Source organism: Podarcis bocagei (genome assembly GCF_964188305.1).
Source record: "Podarcis bocagei genome assembly, chromosome: 11".
Classification (NCBI taxonomy): domain Eukaryota; kingdom Metazoa; phylum Chordata; class Lepidosauria; order Squamata; family Lacertidae; genus Podarcis; species Podarcis bocagei.
In genome coordinates this window covers 52,161,604-52,186,267 of record NC_138136.1, presented here as the reverse complement: position 1 = coordinate 52,186,267, position 24,664 = coordinate 52,161,604, and the positions used below count along the sequence as shown (strand labels likewise).

Sequence of the window (24,664 nt, the reverse complement as noted above, 5' to 3'; positions counted from 1 at the left end):
ACAGAGCAGTTGTCAAATTCAACCATGGGATCAGATAAGAATCTTTAAAAAAGCAATTCTGGGAAGAAGATGCTCTGTAACCAAATTTGCATGTACATTTTCCTAAGCAATCGGGTGTAAAACTCACATTTAGATTTTAAATTTACATACACAGGAAGTCTGGTGAGGAAGAGAAAAAAGATTAGATATACTTACCCTGGATGGACTAGGATGTCCTCCGTTCCCCCAGGACCCTGAGCTAGTTCTGTCTTCTACATCTAGGGACAAAAAAGTTCTTTAGGCTTTATTGCAATAATTCTTTCCTTTTGTATAGGCACTTTTAAATTAATGTTTCAAATTAATCTCCTGTTGCCTTTAATTAAGAACCAGGCACAGGGCTACTACAATGATAGTGGCTTCTGACCCAACCACTTAAATTAACTAATTTAAATTCACAGCAGAAATGAACTGGACCCTCAGGAACCGGAGGGTTTGCACATAAAAATTATTCTAGTCACTCAGTCTTTCAGGAGACATTTAAGAAGTGGCTGGAAGTCACTGACTAAAGTTGGAATTCAAAACCACACAGGCTCAAGGATAAAACTGACAATGCTACGTAGCAAATAAAGCATACTCTCCCTATATAAAAGTTATTTTGTATAACTGCAAGAAATATCCCTTCATGAATCACTTTTGATGAATTGATTTGGAGAGCATCCCTCATAAAAGAAAAAAGAAAAATTTGCAGGCTGAGGAATCCTGTGTTTCAATGAACCAAATTGCTGAATTGGGACATTAATGAACTTAAATTTCAGCTTGGCCATGAACTCACCAGATGCATTTTTCAGGGTTACCAACTCTTTAAATAAATAAATTTTAAAATCCCAATACCTGGAGGGGGCACAGTGATTGGGTGGGTGGAACCAAGGAGTCAAATCAACCACAAAAGCAATCAATTCACTCAGGCAGCCTTCCTCAACTTAATGTACTCCAGAAGTTTTGGAATACAATTCCCATCAACCCTGGCAGTTGGGCAAATTGTCCGATTCTGATGAGGATTGGGAGTTCAAAAATGTCTTGGCAGCAACAGGTTGGGGAAGGCTAAACTAAGATGAACACTGTACAGAATTTTTAAAGAGGTCACCGAGTGGAGAGGGGAAGTCCAGCTGTTGTCTTTTGCTGGTCAGTTGACAAATCCAAATGATCAAAACTCTTCAGCGTGGCTTTCTGAAACTCAAAAACTTTTTTGGAAACTTTCTAACAGGTTTTCAGGTTTGGGAGGTAAACAACGATGGGAATAAAATATTCCAGTGCCTGGGAAGTACTCTTGAGAAGGATTAGCTCAAAATGTGAGCTGTATTGTTGATCTGTTATTTCCTTTTGACTTAGAATATTAAGACTGTTGTTACAGAGTTTTCCGACATTTATTTCTGCCAATGCAAATAAGCAGTTTGTAGCATGAACCAAGGAGGTTAAAAACTTTGCATTCTGTCCTTCATTCCTGATTTATGGCTCTCAGAAAATCACCTTTTGGGAAGTGGAAGGTATTGCATTCACCTCGCAAAGGTGCTGCAAGGCTTAACTAATTACATATGCTAAACTGCTATTAAGACCTTTTTGATGAAAAAGGTTATAGGAATTTTTAATTATTGCTCTACAACTACATGCTTCTCCTTGACAAAAATGGAAGAGGGTACAGAAACGTTTGTTTCCCCGGAAAATTGTACCTCTCATGCTTATTTCACTGGAGGAGGCTTCTAATGGAAAGCTACTCTTTTTGTAAATAAAATAAAGAGAGGAAGTGAGGAAGGGAAGAATGGAGGGGGGAGAGCACACAATATGTTTCCACATGAGTTATTTTCATTACAGCTTGCTCTGTTGTCTAATTTTATTGACTTAGGCCACCTGAGAAGGGAGGCAGAATGGCTGCTTCCAATTGTACCTTGAATGCAACCTGGTGTTCCTTGTGGATCGTCAGAGACAGTGCATCATGTGCCTCAGGGTACATTGTGGCAGTTCTGAGGTTGTGTCAGGGCCCAAGAGAAGAAACAGAAGTCCCTCAACTCTACTGTTTAAGGCAGAGTCCATTACGTGCTTTGTGGCATACTAAAGCGCGTTGGAGTATGCTTGCCTGACTGCTCATTAAAAAATGTGTTGAGAATCTCCTGTGACTATTCTAGTTAGGCAGACGTCCAGCAAAGCAATTAAGAGCAAGCTTAATTTTAAGCATAACTATAAAGTTCTAGTGAATTATTTTTTCCCAGTGATATTTAATATCAAATCATAACATATGAAGAACAGCATACCAAAGCAGGCAAAGAGAAAACATCCTATCCCTAAATGTTTGTGTTAGATGCATTGTACTGGAGCCAAGAGTACAACTCCTCCCAGCTGCATTGTGCTACTAGTAGTTTAAAGGGGCTCTACATTGTTTTGAAATAATTTTACACTGCCAGAATGAGGTTTTGTGAGGAGAATTTAAGGAAAGCCCTGCTGCATCATACCAAAGGCCTGTCTTGTCCAGACAGACAGACAGTAGCCAACCATATGACCCTGGTAGCCTGAAAACCAGACACAAGGGTACTCTTCTGCCTGTGACCCTCAACATTACCACCTCTGATCAAGGATGTAATATAGCAGCCTTTAACAGCCATACCTCTATCAATTTGTCAAATACCCTTTCAAAGCTGTCCAAGTCAGTGAACTTCACTACATCTTGCACAGCTTAACTATGTGCTTTGAAATAGTACTTTCTTTTGTCTGTCACTTTGTTCTGCTTCACTGGATGACCCTGAGTTATATTATTATGAAAAGTCACTTGGGGCTTAACCAGGCAAGATGACAGAGACCCATGATCTGGATTTCCTGGGTGTCTCTTAACATTTTAGCAAACTGCTGTTATGAGGGGCAAAGGGGATTTGGATTGGGCCCTCAGTACCCAGGAGGAAGATGTAACCCTTTCCCCATTTTCTTGAGTAAAGCTTACTATTCCCTGACAAGTAGATACTGAATACAATTCTTCCTCACGATATGGCTGTTTTCAGAAAACATAGGGATGGCTTCAGACCTGCATAAATGGAAGCAGAATCCAGAGACCCAGAATGCAGCAGGAGCAGGAGGAAGGGGACAGGGTGGCGATTTTCACCACTTCCTCATTCCCTCTGCAGCCTGCAGGGCTGCCTTTCACACTCTTCCAGAGGGTCTCTTACAGACAGCTGTAGAAGGATTGAGGAATCAGGGGAAATGGATGAAGCACCTTCAGCATCAGAACTATGCTGAGCACAAGTCATGACATAACCTATAGTTAGACTATGGAATTTTCTCCCACAATAAGTAGTAGTAGCCACAATTTGTCAACTGAATACAATGGAATGGTGCTTTCCCCAGCAATGTGCACTGATTCATTCTTACGGAACATTACTGAATGCCTCCACGCTACTAAAACCACATACTTCCTCTTTAAATTACTGGTACAACTTTCCAGGTGAGAGCAAGCCATTAATTTATCATAAAGGGATGCTAGAGCATTATCCGCCATCGCATTCATTATGGATTATTATTAATTCTATTACTTGAAACAATAGATTTAATCTGATTGAACAAAAAGGCATGTAGAAAAGATTAACAAAAGCAAAGCACTTAAATTAAATGTAGAATATGAATTGGGTTTGCACGTGCAGTTATGAAGTTTAGGCATCTGCGCTGCGTATCTGTGACCTAGCTGTATGAGCAAAGAAAGTGTTTGCCTCCACCTTGATCTGTCCCCCTCCCCTTGCATGTTAACATGTTTGTTAATGTTATATTTCTCCGCATCACAATTCCTAATATCTCAATGAAACATTAAAGTGCTAATAACACAAGACATTCCAGGTAAATATTTAATTACATTCTTTAAAATATGTGCATCATTTAAATGACAGATCAGATCAACCATTGCATTCAGTTAATTAGGCAGAGCTTTTTAAAATCACGGGTGTTATGCAACTGATTATTAACTCTTTTGGATTCTGATTCAAGGCACATCCAAACCATAGATGAAACTGAATGGCTTTTCAACAGACTTTTTCAGCACATTTTGGCTTCACAGCCTCTGCTCCATTCTGAACACTGAAATCACGTGCCCAGGAGAAATCAATCATTAGCCTAAGTGAAAATCGTACATATCTGAATACAGGATCATAGCCTAAATTATGATACATGGCATGATTTATGAATGTCCAGCTACTTATTCCCAAACTTGCAATTTTGTTTCAGGTAGGTAGCTGTGTTGGTCTGACGCAGTCGAAATAAATAAAAAAACAAAAAAACTTCTTCTGCATTCACACGAAAGCTTATACAGTGGTACCTCGGGTTAAGTACTTAATTCGTTCTGGAGGTCCGTTCTTAACCTGAAACTGTTCTTAACCTGAAGTACCACTTTAGCTAATGGGGCCTCCTGCTGCTGCTGCGCCTCCAGAACATGATTTCTGTTCTCATGCTGAAGCAAAGTTCTTAACCCGAAGTACTATTTCTGGGTTAGCGGAGTCTGTAACCTGAAGTGTATGTAACCTGAAGCGTATGTAACCCAAGCTACCACTGTATTATACTCCACAGCATGATTTCTGTTCTCATCTTGAAGCAAAGTTCTTAACCGGAAGCATTATTTCTGGGTTAGTAGAGGCTGTAACCTGAAGTATGTAACCTGATGCGTATGTAACCCGAGGTACCACTGTACCCCGAACAAACTTAGTTGGCCTCTAAGGTGCTACTGGACATTTTACTACTATTATTCTTATTCTTATTTGCAATTTTGTGCATGGCCTCCCTTCCCATTCTTTCTTTCCCCGAAATTCCAGCTCCTCCACAAAAGTTTAAACAATAATATAAGCTGGTCATGTCACAGCTGTGCCAAATTTCAGCCTGCTGTAAATGAGGGGTATCCATCTTCCACTCAGGCAACGGGGTTTCTCTTTCTTCTCCTCCCTCCTGCAGCCCTCCTTCATGCCCCAGTCTGCCACAGAGGTTCCTTAATGCTCAAGAGCAAATTTTGTGGGTGTGCCAGGTGCTGGACAGAGAAGAAGAGTATGGGAAAGTTCTTTTACATGAGCAGAAGTCTATTACACAGGCAGATGGACACTGTTGGATGTCACCCAAAGTTTATGACTTGAGTGGGGAAAATGTCATGTATGATGTAAATATTTCAGCAGTAATGATCCTGTAGCATACCCCATCTGTAAAGTATGTGTACAGAAAGGTTATAGAAATCAATATCAATATGATTGTAGATATCATTTATTGTGACTACTGCAAATACGTGTGATCCTCTTGTGAATTCCAAAGTGTTTTCAGATGCATTAGGTCTTTGCAACAGCCATTCCCACATTTTACTACAAATGTTCCCTCATCAAAATTCAACAGAGAAACTAAGAGGGTGGCCAGTCATGAACTCTATATGTGAATTGACTTTACCAAGAGCAGACTTTTTCTCTTTCTAATAACTTAATCTGATTGAAATGCACATCTCCACTTAACTCTCCCAAGACACAAATACCCTAATCATGTGCAAATTTATTAGCAAACAAAGTTCGGATTGCTGCCAAACAGTGTGATCCACAAGACATTTAAACAAACATACTTTAATTTAATCCACTGTGGTCACTTGAAGTCAACGGGACTCAACAGATGATGATTCACAGCTGAGTGTTTGACCTGTTGCCAATAAAAAGCATTGCATAAAGCATAAAATTTTGATCTCTGGTGTTTGATCTGTGATATTCCATTGCCATGTGCAAATCACTGCTTAGTGCTATTGTTATTCAAATTCCAAACTTGTTTATGTGAACAAGCTGCAGGTATAAAACTACATCTAACACTGCTTTGGCTACTTTAGCCATGGAAAATTCATTCAGTATCCTTAAACTGTGCGTAGAATGGAAGCAGATAATTCTAGATCTTTAGGACGGTATCCAACTAAATCATTAATTGTATTTAGGAGCTTCATGAAATGACATATGTAAGTGCAATACAACTTTCCCCTCCTTTTTCATCCAACCCTCCAGAGCAGATCTTGGGTAACATGGGGGACAGGAGAGAGAGGGGAAGTCCCACTGCAACTGTGGAGTCATTCCACATTCACAACGATACAACCCCCAGACTTTCTTGCACTAATATTTTTCTCTGCCAATTAACTCCCCTCTATTTTTACCCAAATGTCACATAATACATGAAAAAGTTCACTTTAGCCTAACTTATGCTAAACATCCGGCTACTTTCATTCCTAACATGATAATGCATGCCTATATCCTAAAATTTGGTGTAAGGATCCTAACCCAGGTTAAACACCTTTCAGCTTATATTGTTCCCATTGCTGCTCCTAAGTTCTAGGATGTCTGTAATGGCATGTAAAAGTCTTCTTTACCACGAAATAGTTCAGAAGCTGTGACAATAACTTCCCCCCTACAGACTTCTCCACAACAATGCATGTCAGCGATACCTCAAGGCTAAATTACAGCAATGTGTCCTACTCGCATACGAACATCACGAATCTAGATGCAAAGACTCTGTAGATGAGTGAACAGATAAACATTCCTGCAATAGCAGCATTCTCTCTTTTTTTCTGAAAAGGGCCAAAAACATGATAGAATCCAACTCAGATATGCCTCTGAATGTTGTGTGTCATGTTGATTTCACCCTTCAGTTGAGACCATCAGCCTGAAAACCTACAATTTCTACCTGGGGGGGAAATGCACCTGTTTTACTTCTGTGTCCTGCAGTGGCATCCATGCGTGCAGATCCTATAGTCACCGATTCCTAAACATTCAAAGTGATAACTGTATGAATTTAACCGGAAAATCAAAACAGCAGTGCAAACTAAAGCAAAAGGAAACTGTATGTAGAACTAGGGAAAATCAGACGTGAATGTTCAGTATTGCTCATATACGGCCCCCCAAACCTGAGGCTTATTATGCAATTCTTTATCTACAGGTGGAGACCATTTCACATGGGGGTTTCATTCCCAGACCCCCATGCGCACACCGGTGGGGGGCATATAAGCATGCCCCACCCAGTTCTGCCCCCATTCCGCCTTCTTCTAGGTCCAAAAGGACCCACGTGTCGGCGATTATGCATCAACTACATGTACCTAAAATGGTTGCCACTCATGTGCCTTTAACAGGCAGAATGGAAATGCAAGTTATCACCCATAACTACATTTCTGATTTCAAACTGGGCCAGGACAGGAAGAAGTTCCAACTTAGGATTTCCTTAGATTTATGGTTTGATTTGTTTGTATCAGGGCTGGGTAAAAATTCAGTCTTACTTGATCTCTATGCCCCCAGGATCTACTAGAACAGGCATAGGCAACCTTCGGCCCTCCAGATGTTTTGGACTACAATTCCCATCATCCCCGACCACTGGTCCTATTAGCTAGGGATCATGGGAGTTGTAGGCCAAAACATCTGGAGGGCCGAACGTTGCCTATGCCTGTACTAGAATCCCCAGGATCTACTAGTATATGTTAAACCTGCTACGCAATAACATCAAACAAAGCTGTGTTCAGTGAACCTATGCATAACTAGTGTCTTTTGGGATTAGAACAAGATCCACTTTAAATTCAGCATCGTATGCAAGAATCACAGCAACCAGCAACTACTAGGTGGTCCACTGCTGAATGGTCCACCAGTGAACCGTCATCTTTACATTCTGCCCATACTTGATTTAAATCATTTATAGGCTGCTGGATCACTCATGCAACAAAGTGAGCTGACCTACATCTGGTGGCTCTCTAATGAGAGATGATGAGGGCAGGAACTGGTATCTGAATGGTGCCCTAAAAGACTTAAACAGTTCATTCTAGTAGAGGAAATACCATTTGCATTCTGATTGCAAAACACCATTGGTTGGTATCAACAGGCTGTTTTTCTAGAGCAACACTCACTTTTAAAACTATCAATACAGAAACTAAAAATCCTGGGGCTGGATTCTGCACTACTGGAAGCCAGAAGGAGGACTCCTCTGCTAGCGTAATGGGGCATTTCCCCTCTCCTCCCCCAAGCCTGCTCCCAATCTGCTCTGGAGGGTTGGAAGAACCCACAGAACATACAGGGTGGGGAGTGGGAGGTGGGAATAGTTCCATCTAGCAACAGAAATGTGTGCATTGTTTGAGCAACTGTATTAGTGTGATGATGAATTCCATCCATGAGGGTTTTCTCATATTCCTGCCAGAGATCTGAAATCTATATACAAAAAGGGCATTGCTGCGCACATGATACAGGTATTTTTAATTGCTCCTTAGTGCACAGCTGATCACCATGAGAATCAGGCCATTCTCACTTCTTCTCCGTGCATAGATGGAATGCATCAAGTATGCTCCCTACTTGGCTGAACCACCATAAACATCACAAGAGCTGAACATGAACATGTCCTGGGACTCCTGCATAGCAAAAGAAGAACTGTGGAATTTGCTGTACCCAAATCTGCTAAAAGTCAACATTTCTTCTGAAAAATCAGGATTTTGAAGATCTGTTTTTTTATCTGTTTTTCTTGGGGCATGTATTAAATTTCTGTTACAATATGTAAATTACTGAGGTAAGAAGGGATGGGGACAGAAACAAACAAATACAACCTGATGTAAGAATTTAGAACGTGTACAATATACCTACCCACCCATGTCAGCAAAGCCAGGGGATCATGGTGCCAAAGTTATCTCATGACATCACTGAAAGCTCTTTGCCATCAAGCTATTTTAATTTCAGCTTTACAATATTCAGGTCTTTCTAGCATATTAAGGTTTTACTCAGTGATCTGAAAAATGGCAAGCAATCACTCCTGTGTATTATCTTCGTAGGTCGTGCCTAAGCTTTCAGCCAATTTTCTTTGTATTTAGACTTAAATGTGCAAACCGCACTATATTAGTCTGCAAAGCATCAATGAGAAGGCTTAATTAAGTAACACTGACAGATAAATCCATTTCTTTTTCAGTAATCAAATCAAAGCAGGTTGACATAACACAGAAACTTAATACAGTTATTCCCTTGTAATTGGAAAAAGGCCCTTTACTTCTCATTAAAGTAATCTTCTGGGTATTGGCATAATAAGACATCTCAGGGCTTTAATATTACCCTATAAAAGTCTCAAGATACAGACTCCCTTAAGCAAACATGCAAGATTATCTAATTCCTTCATCACAGTGGAACATGTCGTTCCTATTGTTTCAAAATTGTTAATTCTTTATCTCATCTATAGTCCAAAAAGAATACATCAGTATATAAAAAAATGAAGAGACAAATGCTATTCTTGAAATGATTTCAAGACTGAATGATGTGCTATTACTAAAATTAAAGGATTTTTTTGTTTAGAATTTATGAAATACTTGTACAAATTGGTTACAAAGATATTGGGCAAACCTAACTTTACTACTATAGGTTTCCTTGCTTTGAAACCTTTTTTAAAAAACAACAACAACTTGAAAGCTTTCCATTATAAGTTCATTTTGAGCTTTTGAATCATGCCTGAAGCCTGGGTTCTTGATTGAGCAGTCACTAGGAGAGGTACAATAGGTTGAGGAAAACAAAAGGAAAAGGAAACCGGGGGGGGGGGGAATTACACCAGGAAAAAATTCTATGGTTACTACCTAAAATCTCAACAGAGACCTGAAAAAGGCCTAAACACATCTTCAACCCCTCGGTTCCATGCTTTTCAATTTTAGAAATTGTTCCTAATCTATTTGATTCTCACAACCACTGTTAAGATAAACCTGAGAAACAATGGCTTGCCCATGGTTGTTTGATAAGCAGGTTGTTTTTACCTGAATATTCTACCCCATGCATCATTGATCAAGTAATTTAGAAGATCACTCCAACATCAAAATATTTGTATCAGACAGTCAATTACTAGCTTCATCTATTGCCTTCTACTGGCTTTGACTTAAAGCTGAACTCTTCTAAATTGTAATTAATTGCAATGAAGAATGTGGCTCGAATCCTAACTTCAACCTCCATGAAAAGAAAGTAGCTTCCATTCACAGATGTAAAGTTCTACTCACGAAACAAATCTTTACATGAGTGCAACTCTCCTTCTAGAAGATGACTACAAGCAACTAAAAATGTGGTAGGGTGTTCGACTTTATGGCTGTTGTAATCTGTTTTAACACAAATATAAGGGACCTTTTCTTTTCCTATCAGACATTCTAATGTGTGGCAAAAGTTGAGAACCTTACAAAATGGTAACAGTTCTGCACTTTTCCCACATGGCTGCATGGTTATAATGGTCTGCATTAGTGGTCTATGAATGACTATGTTGCATGCATATGCAATTTCCTCAAGCTATAGAATTTCATGGGAAGGAATCTTCTTAGAGAAGAGCTTGTTTTCCAGGCAGAATTACAATACCGGCTGTTGATTACCTTTGAAATAACGAAATCCTTGCTGTTTTTGTAAAAGAAAATCTACTAAAGTTTTGGTATTTGAAGTATTTTTTTTTCTGTAGCAAGAAAGCCCATAGTATGCAATCTCTAAATACATGTAAGTTCATGTGTTTTGTGATTAGGTTTATCGGATATTAATCTTAACACATTCTCATTTGGATTGCTCCCTAATTTATTTCTTCATTTCAAGATCACCCTCAGCATTTTTGTCAGGGGGCAACAGTATGTCCCCAGTACTAAATTACTTTAAAAAAATCTTTTAGATGTTTATCCTCTAGGTTCCGGCCTTTTTCTGTGCTGTAAACCAGGGTTTCAAAACTGGTTAGAGAGCAAGTTACTTGGCTTTTAAAAACCAATTCCTGGTTTATTAAATTACGCATATGGCTGCACTGAAGTCAATCGATTCTGATTTCTGTCAAAGTTTCCAACCTCACCAGAACAATCTTCTGTGTTGTCCTCTTTCATCACAAGTTGCGATCACACATTTAAGAAGCAGGCAAGCATCACTGATTTCTTCATGGGGTAAGTATCTGCATTCACCCAGAGTTCTCCCTTCATTTATCTCAACTTCTCACTTCTATACCTGAAATGGGAGGGGCCATGTTGTTGTTGTTTAGTTGTTTAGTCGTGTCAGACTCTTCGTGACCCCATGGACCAGAGCACGCCAGGCACTTCTGTCCTCCACTGCCTCCCGCACTTTGGTCAAAGGGAGGGGCCATATGAGATGCAAAAAAGGAAAACTTTGCCCAAAGCCTCCATTGCTAGTCACACCGGGAGGACAGGGCTGACTGAGGTACAGTGGTACCTCTAGTTACGGACTCGATCTGTTCTGGGATGCTGTTTGCACCCCGAAAAGTCCGTAACTAGAGCATCACTTCTGCGCATGCGCACAGCACGATAGAGCACTTCTGCGCATGTGTGAAGCACGTAGAACACTTCTGCGCACACACATGTGGCGAAACCCGGAAGTATACTCTTCCAGGTTTGCCGCGTTCACAAGCCGAAAAGACTCCACATGAACCTAACGCAACATGAGGTGTGACTGTACTATTTGGTTCACAAAAGAATAGGTGGAACCAATGATAGTGGCCCTTCAGATATCGCAGTTAAAAATATGTCCTTTGTGAAAAATGATAAGCGAGCATAGACCCCCCCCATACCACTAAACCATGTTCCATTCCAGAACTTTTTGTAAGTGAATCCACCACCTCACCTTGATGGGGGAAGGAATAAGGTCTCTTGTCATCAGCATATCCATAGAATTCGTTTCCTGCTATGAAATTAAATAGCTGAGAGGCTCGTGTAAGCTTTTCGTTATTAAGTTTTAATCAATTGGACCACATTCTGGACTATGATTGCGCCTTACACCAAAGGGAGGTATGCTTTCCATCTACCCATGTTCATCAAGGTCCCCAGGTGGCTAATCATGTGTGAGCGAGTAAGCTTGTTTCCATTTGAAAGGCTCCAGAAGAGTGCATGTCCCACGTGTGGCTTCCTTGCTCCTTGAGGAGCAACCCCTCCATTTGGAATGCTACCAAGATGCCTTCTCTGTGCAGAGAACTGCTGCTGCTGTTATTGCTATCATATGAGAAGCGTTGGGGAAGATGCCAGCACTAAGGGGGAATGAAGTGGACCAGAAACGCAGCTGACCTGCTGTGAAACAAAGGTAGGAGAAATTTGGATTAGCACCGATGTGTGAGGATATAGCTACGTGCTGCAGGTTGTGCAAGATTTCAAATAGTAGGAAGCTCCCAAATCCTGAAAGCTCTCGGCATATAACAACAACAACAACAACAACAATTTATTATTTATACCCCACCCATCTGGCTGGGCTTCCCCACCCACTCTGGGTGGCTTCCAATAAAATATTAAAATACAGTATTGGATCAAACATTAAAAGCTTCCCTAAACAGGTCTGCCTTCAGATGTCTTCTAAAAGTCTGGTAGTTGTTGTTCTCTTTGACATCTGGTGGGAGGGCTTTCCACAGGGCAGGCGCCACTACCGAGAAGGCCCTCTGCCTGGTTCCCTATAACTTGGCTTGAGTAAGGGAACCACCAGAAGGCCCTTAGCGCTGGACCTCAGTGTCCAGGTAGAACGATGGGGGTGGAGACGCTCCTTCAGATATACTGGACTGAGGCCATTTAGGGCTTTAAAGGTGAGCACCAAAACTTTGAATTGTGCTTGGAAACGTACTAGTCACCAGTCTAGCTGCTGCATTCTGGATTAGTTGTAGTTTCCGGGTAACCTTCAAAGGTAGCCCCACATACAGCGCATTGCAGTAGTCCAAGCGAGAGATAACCAGAGCATGCACCACTCTGGCAAGGCAGTCTGTGGGCAGATAGGGTCTCAGCCTGCGTACCAAGTAGAGCTGGTAAACAGCTGCCCTGGACACAGAATTGACCTGCGCCTCCATGGACAGCTGTGAGCCTAAATTCCCAGGCTGTTCACCTGGTCCTTCAGGGGCACAGTTACCCCATTCAAGACCAGGGAGTCCTCCACACCCACCCGCCTCCTGTCCCCCCACAACAGTACTTCTGTCTTGTCAGGATTCAACCTCAATCTGTTAGCCACCATTCATCCTCCAACCACCTCCAGGACCTTCACCGCTTTCACTGGTTCTGATTTGAAAGAGAGGTAGAGCTGGGTATCATCCGCATATTGATGGACACCCAGCCCAAACCCCCTGATGATCTCTCCCAGCGGCTGTATGTAGATGCTGAAAAGCATGGGAGAGAGGACAGAACCCTGAGGCACCCCACAAGTGAGAGCCCAGGGGTCTGAACACTCATCCCCCCCCACCACTTTCTGAACACGGCCCAGGAGGAAGGAGCGGAACCACTGTAGGACAGTGCCCCCAGCTCCCAGCCCCTCTAGACAGTCCAGAAGGATGTTATGGTCAATGGTATCAAACGCCGCTGAGAGATCCAGCAGAACTAGGAAACAGCTCTCACCTTTGTCCCTAGTCTGCTGGAGATCATCAATCATATAGCTTTCAACAGGATTATTTCAACTAATTATGAGTTATAAAATAGACAAATTCTTTCAAATGCATGATGGCTCATTCCTTCAAAGAAACAACCACAACCACCTTTAAGCGTTAAATGATTCAGAGAAATAGTTAACTGAGGAAGAGAAAAACCAAGTTCTTAACAGAAGCTTCTCTTGTCTGTGAGTAGCCCAGTTTATCAGAGGGCAAGGAGGTACAAATCACATTAACAGCAGCAAGTTCAGTGTGCACAGTAGAACTTGAAAAAGAAAAACAGGTCTGATATAAAATATACAGTAGTGGTGTGGAACTGGTCAACCTTCAGATGTTGCTGGACTACAACTCCCATGATCTCTGGCCACTGGCCACAAAGCAGGCCCTAATCTTAATTATGTTATGAGGTTCCTATTAGTACCTCAGAGGAACTGGAAGAGTTTGCTAAGTTGCTCAAGCACAATAAAATCTAACCAGGCTTTACTCAGGCAGACGTGGGACTGGCCCTGGGTCTGCGTGATGGTGGGTATTTTATTATTCAATATTAATTAATAATAATACCACAAAGGAGACCTTTAAGATGTTCAATGGGGGAGTCCAGAGACAACTTGAACCCAATGAACTTATTCTCCTTCTGCAGAAGTGTGGGTGGAAGTACTTACTGGGCTGGACCAAGGCATTTCGCTGGGTGAGGCAGAGCAGAAAACTGCATTTTTCCTCTGCCTGAAGCCAAAGTGCATATATACCAGGAATCAGCAACCTTTTTTAGCTGTGGGCTGGTCCACTGTCCCTCAGACCATGTGGTGGGCTGGAGTATATATTTTTTGGGGGGGAGGGGAATGAACAAATTCCTATGCCCCACAAATAACCTAGAGATGCATTTTAAATAAAAGCACACATTCTACTCATGTAAAAACACGCTGATTCCCAGACTGATTGGGCCGCGTCTGGCCCCCGGGCCTTAGGTTGCCTGCCCCTGATATATACTATTGGTGTAGGGAGTGTTAGGGGAGGGGCAGTACCTCTGGTGAAGTACACGTTATTTAGACCACATCAGTGATGCCAAGAGTGGGGTATTGTCGTCTGGGCAACCCAGGACCTCCATACACACTGCCAAGGCTTGCTCCCCATTGAGTTCACATTGGTACTGCTAACACAAGGGTTTGACTTCACGCCCAGAGGCGCACTCCATTGTCTCTCGAGACAAATGAATGCCAACAACAATGGTTGTGCTTATTTTAAATACAATAAGCATGTTCTTATTTAAAATAACTAACTTTTAACAATATGCTTTTATATTTTTATGCTGTGGTTTATTTTATTGATGTTCAGAGTTACTGCTGTTTAAATCAGTTTAAAAAGAAAGGGTAACATATATATATATATATATATATACACACACACACACACACACACACACACACACACATATATATATATATATATATATATATATATGCTGAAGGGACTGATGGGACTGATGGAAGCCCAACATTCCCTGATGTACAGGAATGATAAGCTCTGGAAAACCCTCTGCCGTAGTTCACACATGCATGGATGGATGGATGGATGGATGGATGTCAGTTGCAGTACAACCCCACTCAGAAGCAAGTCCCACTGAGTCTAATGAGACTTTAGTGAGTTTAAGGTTGCAGACTTAATTATTCCTACTCCTATCACCTTGGAAATACTCAGCTGAACCTGTGGGTTGTTTTCTTTGAAAAGTATAGCACGTGCAGAGAGTAAGATCAGGTGATATGAAATCTCTGTCTGTGGTGATTAATGTGAGGGGACTTTTACACACATAGATATCATAACTTGATACTAAAATCCCTGAGAAATGAATGGTATGTGTGAAATTAGACCTCTGGGGCACAGTGACTTGGATGGATAAGGCATTAAACACAATATCCATTGCTGATATCCTAGAGTTAATGACATGCTAGGCTTTTCTGCCCTTCTCTCAAGCTGACCAAAATCTCTTTTAAGGAAATTCCCTTCCCTGCAGAATAAAGTTGGCAATATTACTAGAACTGATTTATTCACAGTGAACACTTGTCCCATATTCACACATGTACACATAGGTAATTTAAAAGTATAACTTTTCACAACTGTCAGTTCCATATGAGCCATGCCAAATTTATAAAGCACAAATGCTCTGAGCTTTATCTTTTAAAGTCCACAGAAGAAAGTATAAATCTGAGTTGCCAAGTAAAGTTTAAAATAACAACAGCCACCCAGTCTTGAATGTCACAACAAGAAACCTACCTAAATTTAATTCTGGCAAGAATAGGGAAGCAATGATAGGGTGCGAGTTTTCTAAGGGAACTGTTGCAGCGATGCTGAAGTTTAGATTTCGTGAACAAAGCTAGACTTGCATCAACGATCCTTCAAAACAAGCAGTAAATCTCGACAGGCAACATAACTTCAGACCTGCCCTCCAGTATCTCAAGCCAGACCTGCCCTCCAGTATCTCAAGCAAAGGTCCCCACCCTCCACACAAAAAACTGCAAGCTTAAATTTCCTAATTGGAAATGGCGGGCAATAAACTCAAACCTAAAAATCATGTGTTCCACCACTGGGTCACACACCAACAATAGGGCTCAAAAAAGTTTGATAAACAGGAGGTAGCTATATAAATTGTAAACAAAATTACACTGCAATTATGTATCCCTCCCAAATAACCTCCACATTGAAGTACAGTGGTACCTCAGGTTAAGTACTTATCAGGTTAAGTACTTAATTCGTTCCGGAGGTCCGTTCTTAACCTGAAACTGTTCTTAACCTGAAGCACCACTTTAGCTAATGGGGCCTCCTGCTGCCGCTGCGCCGCCAGAGCATGATTTCTGTTCTCATCTGAAGCAAAGTTGTTAACCTGAGGTAATATTTCTGGGTTAGTGGGGTCTGTTAACCTGAAGCGTATGTAACCCGAGGTAACACTGTATATATAAAGGCAAGATGTGAAATATCAAAAGCATACTTTCTCCTTGGTAAAATAATTTATTACTAAAATGTTTAAAGAGTGAGGCACAAATCTATGAGTTATACAAATAAGTTGAACCACCCACTACATATATAGAACACACAGAGATTGCCTCAAATAGTAGCTTTTGATAACATAACACATCAGGACTGTCACCTCTCTACCTGTGCTTTCCTATTTTTCACTCACACAGAGAGAAGAGTGTCTGGATATCACTCATGGTTGCGTCTGGGAGTCTCACCACATCATGTTTGCTGAACAATTTAGCTTGCATCCAGTTTTGACTGAGTGTGTCTAGAGCAGGATTTCACAATTTGGTGCCTTTCAGATGCACTGCACTACAACTCTTGATCATCCCTGACCAATGGTCATTCTGGTCAGTCCAAAAACATCTTGGTGGGGCACCAGCTTGGGGAAAGCTAGAGTGCAATCTGGCCCAGTTTTCTGGCTTGCAGGTGCAGATCAGGTGCTTGGAAGGATGTTGGCTACATCATGTTTGTTAAACTATTGTCCTTTATGGCTAATCACATCTAGCAAAGGGAGGTTAATTGTCTGTGTTTGGTTCTGATCATCTTGAAATAAGTGCATGTGCAATTGCTCCTTAAGAAATGCTCCCTGCACCAGTCACAAATCTTTAAAGAGATGCTTGAGTTGGGTGATGATGCACAACTCTAGATTCTCTTCAAAAGCACTAATTAGCTGGTTTCAATCCTGCCTGGGTTGGGTCTACAAATTATCTTGGTCAGTCTTCATAGACTATCTATACTGGAAAGGTGACAGGGAGAGTGTGTCTCTGTTAATTCTATTGGACCTCTTAGTGACTTTTGATAACATCAACCATGGTATTCTTGTGGTTAGGCTTCATAGCACAGTGATATGGTGGTTTCACCCCTACCTTCAGGGCCATTTCTTCTTCTATTATTATTATTATTATTATTATTATTATTATTATTATTACCCCACCCATCTGGCTGGGTTTCCCCAGCCAATCTGGGAGGCTCACAGCATAACAGACCAGACAAGAAAGGAGGAGGAGTGGCGTTATATGTCAGGGATGTGTATACCTGTGAAGAGATCCAAGATTTAGAAACAAAGAAACAGTGGGGTCACTCAGAGGAGAAGATGGTGAAATGCAAACAGGGGACACAGAAAGTGCTGAACTCCTCAATGCCTTCTTTGCCTCAGTCTTCTCCGATAAAGAAAACAATGCCCAACCTGAAGAATTTGGAGCAAATGATTCAGCAAAGGAAACACAGCCCAGAATAACTAAGGAGATAGTACAAGAATACTTGGCTAGTTTAGATGTATTCAAGTCTCCAGGGCCAGATGAACTGCATCCAAGAGTATTAAAAGAACTGGCAGATGTGATCTCAGAACCACTGGCAGTCATCTTTGAGAATTCCTGGAGAACAGGCGTTGTCCCTATTTTCAAAAAGGGGAAAAGAGAGGACCCAAATAATTACCGCCCAGTCAGTCTGACATCAATACCAGGGAAGATTCTGGAGCAGCTCATTGAGCAAACAGTCTGTGAGCACCTAGAAAGGAATGCTGTGATCACCAATAGTCAGCATGGATTTCTGAAAAATAAGTCATGTCAGACTAACCTGATCTCGTTTTTTGACAGAATTACAAGCCTGGTAGATGAAGGGAACGCAGTGGATGTAGCCTACCTTGATTTCAGCAAGGCATTTGACAAGGTGCCCCATGATATTCTTGTAAAGAAGCTGGTAAAATGCGGTCTTGACTATGCTACCACTCAGTGGATTTGTAACTGGCTGACTGACCGATCCCAAAGGGTGCTCATCAATGGTTCCTCTTCATCCTGGAGAAGAGTGACTAGTGGGGTGCCACAGGGTTCTGTATTGGGCCCAGACTTATTCAACATCTTTATCAACGACTTGGATGATGGACTCAAGGGCATCCTGATCAAATTTGCAGATGACACCAAACTGGGAGGGGTGGCTAACACCCCAGAGAACAGGATCACACTTCAAAACGACCTTGACAGATTAGAGAACTGGGCCAAAACAAACAAGATGAATTCTAACAGGGAGAAATGCAAAGTATTGCACTTGGGCAAAAAAAATGAGAGGCACAAATACAAGATGAGTGACACCTGGCTTGAGAGCAGTACATGTGAAAAGGATCTAGGAGTCTTGTTTGACCACAAACTTGACATGAGCCAACAGTGTGATGCGGCAGCTAAAAAAGCCAATGCAATTCTGGGCCTCATCAATAGGAGTATAGCATCTAGATCAAGGGAAGTAATAGTGCCACTGTATTCTGCTCTGGTCAGACCTCACCTGGAGTACTGTGTCCAGTTCTGGGCACCACAGTTCAATAAGGACACTGACAAACTGGAACGTGTCCAGAGGAGGGCAACCAAAATGGTCAAAGGCCTGGAAATGATGCCTTATGAGGAACGGCTAAGGGAGCTGGGCATGTTTAGCCTGGAGAAGAGGAGGTTAAGGGGTGATATGATACCCATGTTCAAATATATAAAAGGATGTCACATAGAGGAGGGAGAAAGGTTGTTTTCTGCTGCTCCAGAGAAGCGGACACGAAGCAATGGATCCAAACTACAAGAAAGAAGATTCCACCTAAACATTAGGAAGAACTTCCTGACAGTAAGAGCTGTTCGACAGTGGAATTGGCTGCCAAGGAGTGTGGTGGAGTCTCCTTCTTTGGAGGTCTTTATGCAGAGGCTTGACAACCATATGTCAGGAGTGCTCTGATGGTGTTTCCTGCTTGGCAGGGGGTTGGACTCGATGGCCCTTGTGGTCTCTTCCAACTCTATGATTCTATGATTCTATATATAAAGGTAAAGGTAAAGGGACCCCTGACCATTAGGTCCAGTCGTGTCCAACTCTGGGGTTGCGGTGCTCATCTCACTTTATTGGCCAAGGGAGCTGGCATACAGCTCCTGGGTCATGTGGCCATCATGACTAAGCCGCTTCTGGCGAACCAGAGCAGTGCACGGAAACGCCGTTTACCTTCCCGCCGTTTATCTATTTCCACTCTGACGTGCTTTCGAACTGCTAGGTTGGCAGGATACAGCATATATACATATATATAATGTAAAATATCAGACATTAAAAATTCCCCGATACAGGGCTGCCTTCAGGTATCTTCTAAAAGTCAGATAGTTGTTTATTTCCATGACATCTAATGTGAGGGCGTTCCACAGCATGAGAAGGCCCTCTGCCTGACTCCCTGTAACCTTACTTCGTGCAGTGAGGGAACTGCCAGAAGGCCCTCAGGGCTGGACCTCAGAGCTGGACCCCATTTCTAGATGATGGCACTGAGGGATTACTCCTTGGCCCATGCCATTTATGCTATGAAAGCACAGGACTCTACATCATTCCAACCTTTTAACATCTACATGGTGTCTATGAGAGAATGATCCAAGGATGTAGGTGAAGTATCAGCAATTATGCTGATGACTCACAATTCTATTTCTCCTTGACATCTGAGTCACGTGAGGTGATGGAGGTGCTGAACTGGTGCCTGGAGCAGGGTAACGCCATAGGGTGTAATTCTAGCTTTCAGGATAGAGTAAGCAACTTTCAGCCATCAAGTGAATAAAGCTTATGCACAGAGCTGAGTATAGGTATTCCTGATGTAGCCTGATCACAGATCCAAAACATGGGGAGATGGAACAGAACCTTCCCTTCATCTATTATTATTATTATTATTATTATTATTATTATTATTATTATTATTATTATTTAAATGGCACCACAAAGCCAAGCAGCTTTCTCCTGCCTGCCATGATGCAAAAGCTTTTATAAAACGTTTTCTTCTTTTGAATCCCATGAAAGGGATTCCTTGCTTTCAATTCCCACAATCTCATGCCACACCATTGCTAAGGGCTGAATTCAAGTCCTCTGCTATGAAGTAACAGTTCATACTGTTTACGATCAGTAGCTTTACGGCGACAAAAAAGCTAAAGACAATCATATTCAGTGGCAAGAGCTTTCCAAACAGATAAATGGGAGGGGGGAAATCTCCAAGAAGCTGATCCTGGGGAGGATGCTCCAAATTCATTGGGACTGTATGCCATAATAAATAATCAGTCGTGAAAGCTACCTAAATGTCACCTACAGAAGACAAAATGAAACATTTCCATGGCGCTCCTCATCTGTTTCAATCACAACACTCTGAGCAGGTGGTCCTGATCATTATTTTAGTTGAGCCTGCCAACTTCTTGCCAGAATAGCAATGATGCCATGATATTTGGCTTAGCAGGCCATGAAATATTAGGAAGAACTGTGCTCAGGTAATTAAAGCTAGATAATGAATTCCTAGAAGTTGATTTTTTTTTTTTTAATGTCAACATTTGTTTCCTGCACAATAGAAAGGAGGGTCCGTTTTTGGCACAACAAAGACGCCCAGCACAAAGACCTACATTCATACAATGAAAGGTATTAAAATATATTTGGAAAAATAAGTGACATTCTTTTTTTTAAAAAAAACAAAAACCTTCAGGAGGAGAAAGATCTCATTTTTTAGTTATTTACTACAGGATTTGATGTCTTCTGCCATGAGTTGTCCACTGTCATTTTTTATATGATTGAGGGTTTAAATGTTGGCCTTCATTTAACTTTGAGTTAAAAATAATAATCTCAACACAGTCTGATTTATAATGAGGGAAAATCTCAAATTACCAAAATAAACTGAATAATCATATGGAATAGCATTTAATAATTTGCTACACGGTTACGCCACATTAGTAATCTCATTAAAAGTTGGCAGCACAACCTCAATACATCACTGCAATCCAGGGAAATGGCTGGGGTTCCCATAAGACGTGGAAGGAATAACCAGGTTAATGCTGTTGTTCACATACATTATGTAGCTTATTTTATAGAATAAGTAACCATAATGAATTATAGCATCATAGTCAGTGTCACTATTGATCATGAAAATGCCGCTTAAAAAAAAAAAGAAAAAAGATTTGGCACCTAAATTTAATTTGCTAAGTAATTTGCTAAATCTGTATTCAAGAAGCCAGCTAAGCATTTGCACATATAAAGAACTCAATACACACTTCATTCTCACCAAAATAAAGCTGAATTGAGGAATGCTGAGTACATTTGCAAAGGCAATAACATAAACGGTTAACTAAGGGCTAAACCCCAAATCATGGTTTCCAAAATACTATTCCAATTTAGGGCTTCTACACACTTCCACTTGCCTAGAAAGCACAGATCCAAGTGGTTTTCCGCGTGGTCTGCACTTTCTAGGCATGGTTCTGAGAGTTTTTTCCCTTGCCCCACTCCTTTTCCAAGGAAAACCTGCTCTTTAGTGCTCAATCAGAGCGAACATGAATGCTGAGAAAAACCCAAACTGCTGTTTGCTCTGACTGAGCACTAAAGAGTGGTTTTCCCCAGGGGGAAGCAGTGGAACAATAGGAAATATGGGTAAACCCTTGGCTGTCAACAGCCAGGTGCAAGACAAGAACTTAACTGAGGTCTGGCTCTCTTGCTGCTGCTGCTGCTGCTGCTGCTGCTGCTGCTGCTGCTGCTGCCTGATCTTGCTTCTCTGTGCCTGAAGCAGGGCAGATTTGGTGGTTCTTTCACCCTTCATTCTGCTTTCTCTCCACTCCCTTAAGCAGCCTTTCTCAACCTTGGGTCCCCAGATGTTCTTGAACTACAACTCCCATGATCCCTGACTTCTGGCCATGCTGGAGAGGACTGATGGGAGTTGTAGTCCCAACAACATCTAGGAACCCAAGGTTGAGAAAGGCGGCTCTTAAGGATGGCCCTTCCGATATCTTTATATTTCACAGCCACAGAACTACGGCAACAAAGAGACTCTCTTTCATAAATTTCTTAGCAGTAGATCCTAAGAATCCTGAGTGCCAGGAAATAAGTCACTTGTACTTTACTGCAAACATGTTTGTAAAACCCAGGCAAAATGTCATACGATGAAAAAATAGTGTGCACAGAACCTACCATGCTTATGCTAATGCAAGAAGCTGCAGAATTCCTCCCCCCAGCCGCCCCAGCCGCCATTTTGCACTTTCTCACACAACCGCCTAGAGCAAAGTATAGAACATCCCTTCTTTGAGCAGGAGATAGCTTCAACTGGTGGAAAGGAAACTTTGGATCCAACCTTTGTTTCTGCAGCATTCATCACCATATGCAAACTCAATCACGTTGCTATATAAATTCAATATTATCCCAAACTTTACAGACCACAGTAGCAGCTGGACTTTGCTTATTTCTAGTTAAGAAAAGCCTGGTTAATTCCCAGCATTTGCATTTCTAGAAAACGGGGAGATTAGCCCCAAACACACAAGGGTAAACAAAACAAAACTTGAGTTAGAAACAGAACCATTTCCCAGTTCTTAAGAAGAACAAACATCACGTTAAAAATAATTCTGCGGATTAAGCCTGTGGAGATCTGATGAAAAGAAGGTTAAATGCAAATAGCAAGAGTATGAGAATAAATAAAAAAGCTAAACTCAGCAACTGAGATTTGCATCAGTTATCAGTTAGATTCAAACAAATTTAAGTTCCATTTAGACTATACATAGAATTTAAACAACTATATTAGATACAACTGGCAATCTTGAAAACACAGGAAGACCGTAAGAATCAAGTAAATTTGATTATTTTAAGATCCAGAATTCCCATAATTTGCATATGTCGGCACTATTGAACTATGAACTTTTGTAACCATGGAATTTTTAATATTGATAGCTGCTTCTTATTTCAGTTTTAGGAATCCATTTTTGGAAGCTTTCTGCAAATGATGTTTCTGAGACACCTCGACCATTCAGTTAGTCTAAGGCAGGGTTTCCCAAAGTGGATCTCCAGCTGTTTTGGGACTACAACTCCCATCATCCTTAGCTAGCAGGACCATCTAACCTGATACCTGTTTTAGTCCAGTGCCATCCCTGTGATGGCCAGAGATGGTGTTGCTGCTTTCTCAGCCCACCTTGAAAATGTAGGCGACTTTGTGGTTCCTAGTTGGCCTTGTATAATTGTTGTTCCAGGTTTGGTACTTCCATCTGAGCAAACAGTTTGTGAAAGAAAACAACAAGCATAATAACTTTTCCTGTTCCACAGCCTAATAACCAACCCTCCTTAAACTATGTCAGCTGTCTCTATCACTTTGATCCTTGTCTGACCCCCGGGACCCTAAACTGGTCCGATTAGACCATATTTGCCTCTGACATTTGCCAGGCCTGGGCAGGATGCACTACTTGGAGCAGGCAATGGGTATCAATAGTCACATTTTATTTTTTTTAAAACTGCATTACATGGACTGGGAACACACAACAGCCTTCCAACAGAAATATGGTCTTAGCGGATGATGTTTGTGAAATAGATAGGAAAAATGCATATGTGCACTGATTGCACAGTAAACTAAACTTGCAGAAAAGACCTCAAGAAGCTGAACAGAGTGTGGAAGAAGAGATCAATTTTTCCATACCCCAGTGTCATCTTGCATGATTAATCACGGTCAAAAAATAGCTTTGATGATTCTTCCATGTAGATGAATGACTCATCAAACTGCCAAACCAGCAAGTCATTTAAGCATGTACTCATAAACCCTCCCATGTAAAGAAGCCATGGAAATGTGTCCAGAAATGCTACCAACCCACAAAAAGCCTATCTGCCTACACATGAAGATGTAAGTAATGTGTGACATCTCAACAGCCCCTGGAAACAGCTTTATTCCAATGTATAAAAGGCTTGCCTGCTCTGGTCACCAGGAGATAGGTATTGTTTAGCACAGGCGAGCCTGATAGCATGATTCCCGAGCATTGTTTAAACAAGCCTTGTGTGCAAGTTCATAGCCTCAAATAATTACAAGAAAATGAAGGCGTGTGGCAAGTAGAGTCAGATGGGAATGAAGTATGCAACAATGGGGAAGCCTTGAGAAGTCAAAGTTGGCAGAGGCATGGGAAGGATTGGAGGGGGTATTTGGTCTCCAGCACTAATTAATGAAATGAGTTATGGTGCTTGCAGCATTTCATTTTGTTTGCTACATTTATATCCCATCTTTCTTCCATCGTGGAAACAAAAATCATCCACATAATGGATTTCCCAGTTCGTCTCCCATCCAGGCACTGACTAAACACAAACCTGTGTCATTTCAGCAGTGTGCTATATATTGTGCCCACAATCCATACATCTTGGTGCAATCAATGTTTAGCTACAAAAACACTGAACAGAGCTGGGAGAAAGGGAAAAACTTGTGTATCCACAGGCCCTTTCTAATGGAGAAATATACTTCCTGTTTTGAAAACCATGCGTCCTATAAAAGGTAAAGGACCCCTGGACGGTTAGGTCCAGTCAAAGGTGA

At 41.4% G+C, this 24,664-nt stretch overlaps 1 protein-coding gene across 13 annotated transcripts in view; it reads right to left on the bottom strand.

Annotated features, from left to right (window-relative positions):
* Positions 1 to 24,664, bottom strand: part of TCF4 (transcription factor 4) — a 340,129-nt gene that overhangs the window by 231,324 nt on the left and 84,141 nt on the right. For all 13 annotated transcript variants that reach the window (XR_014012865.1, XM_081212857.1, XM_081212856.1 and 10 more), the window contains one exon: positions 196 to 257. Coding sequence is in view for 12 of the 13 variants with exons in the window: in XM_081212857.1 (XP_081068983.1) it covers positions 196 to 257 (62 nt within the window). In the remaining variant the exon portion in view is untranslated. The remainder of the gene's footprint in view (positions 1 to 195; positions 258 to 24,664) is intronic.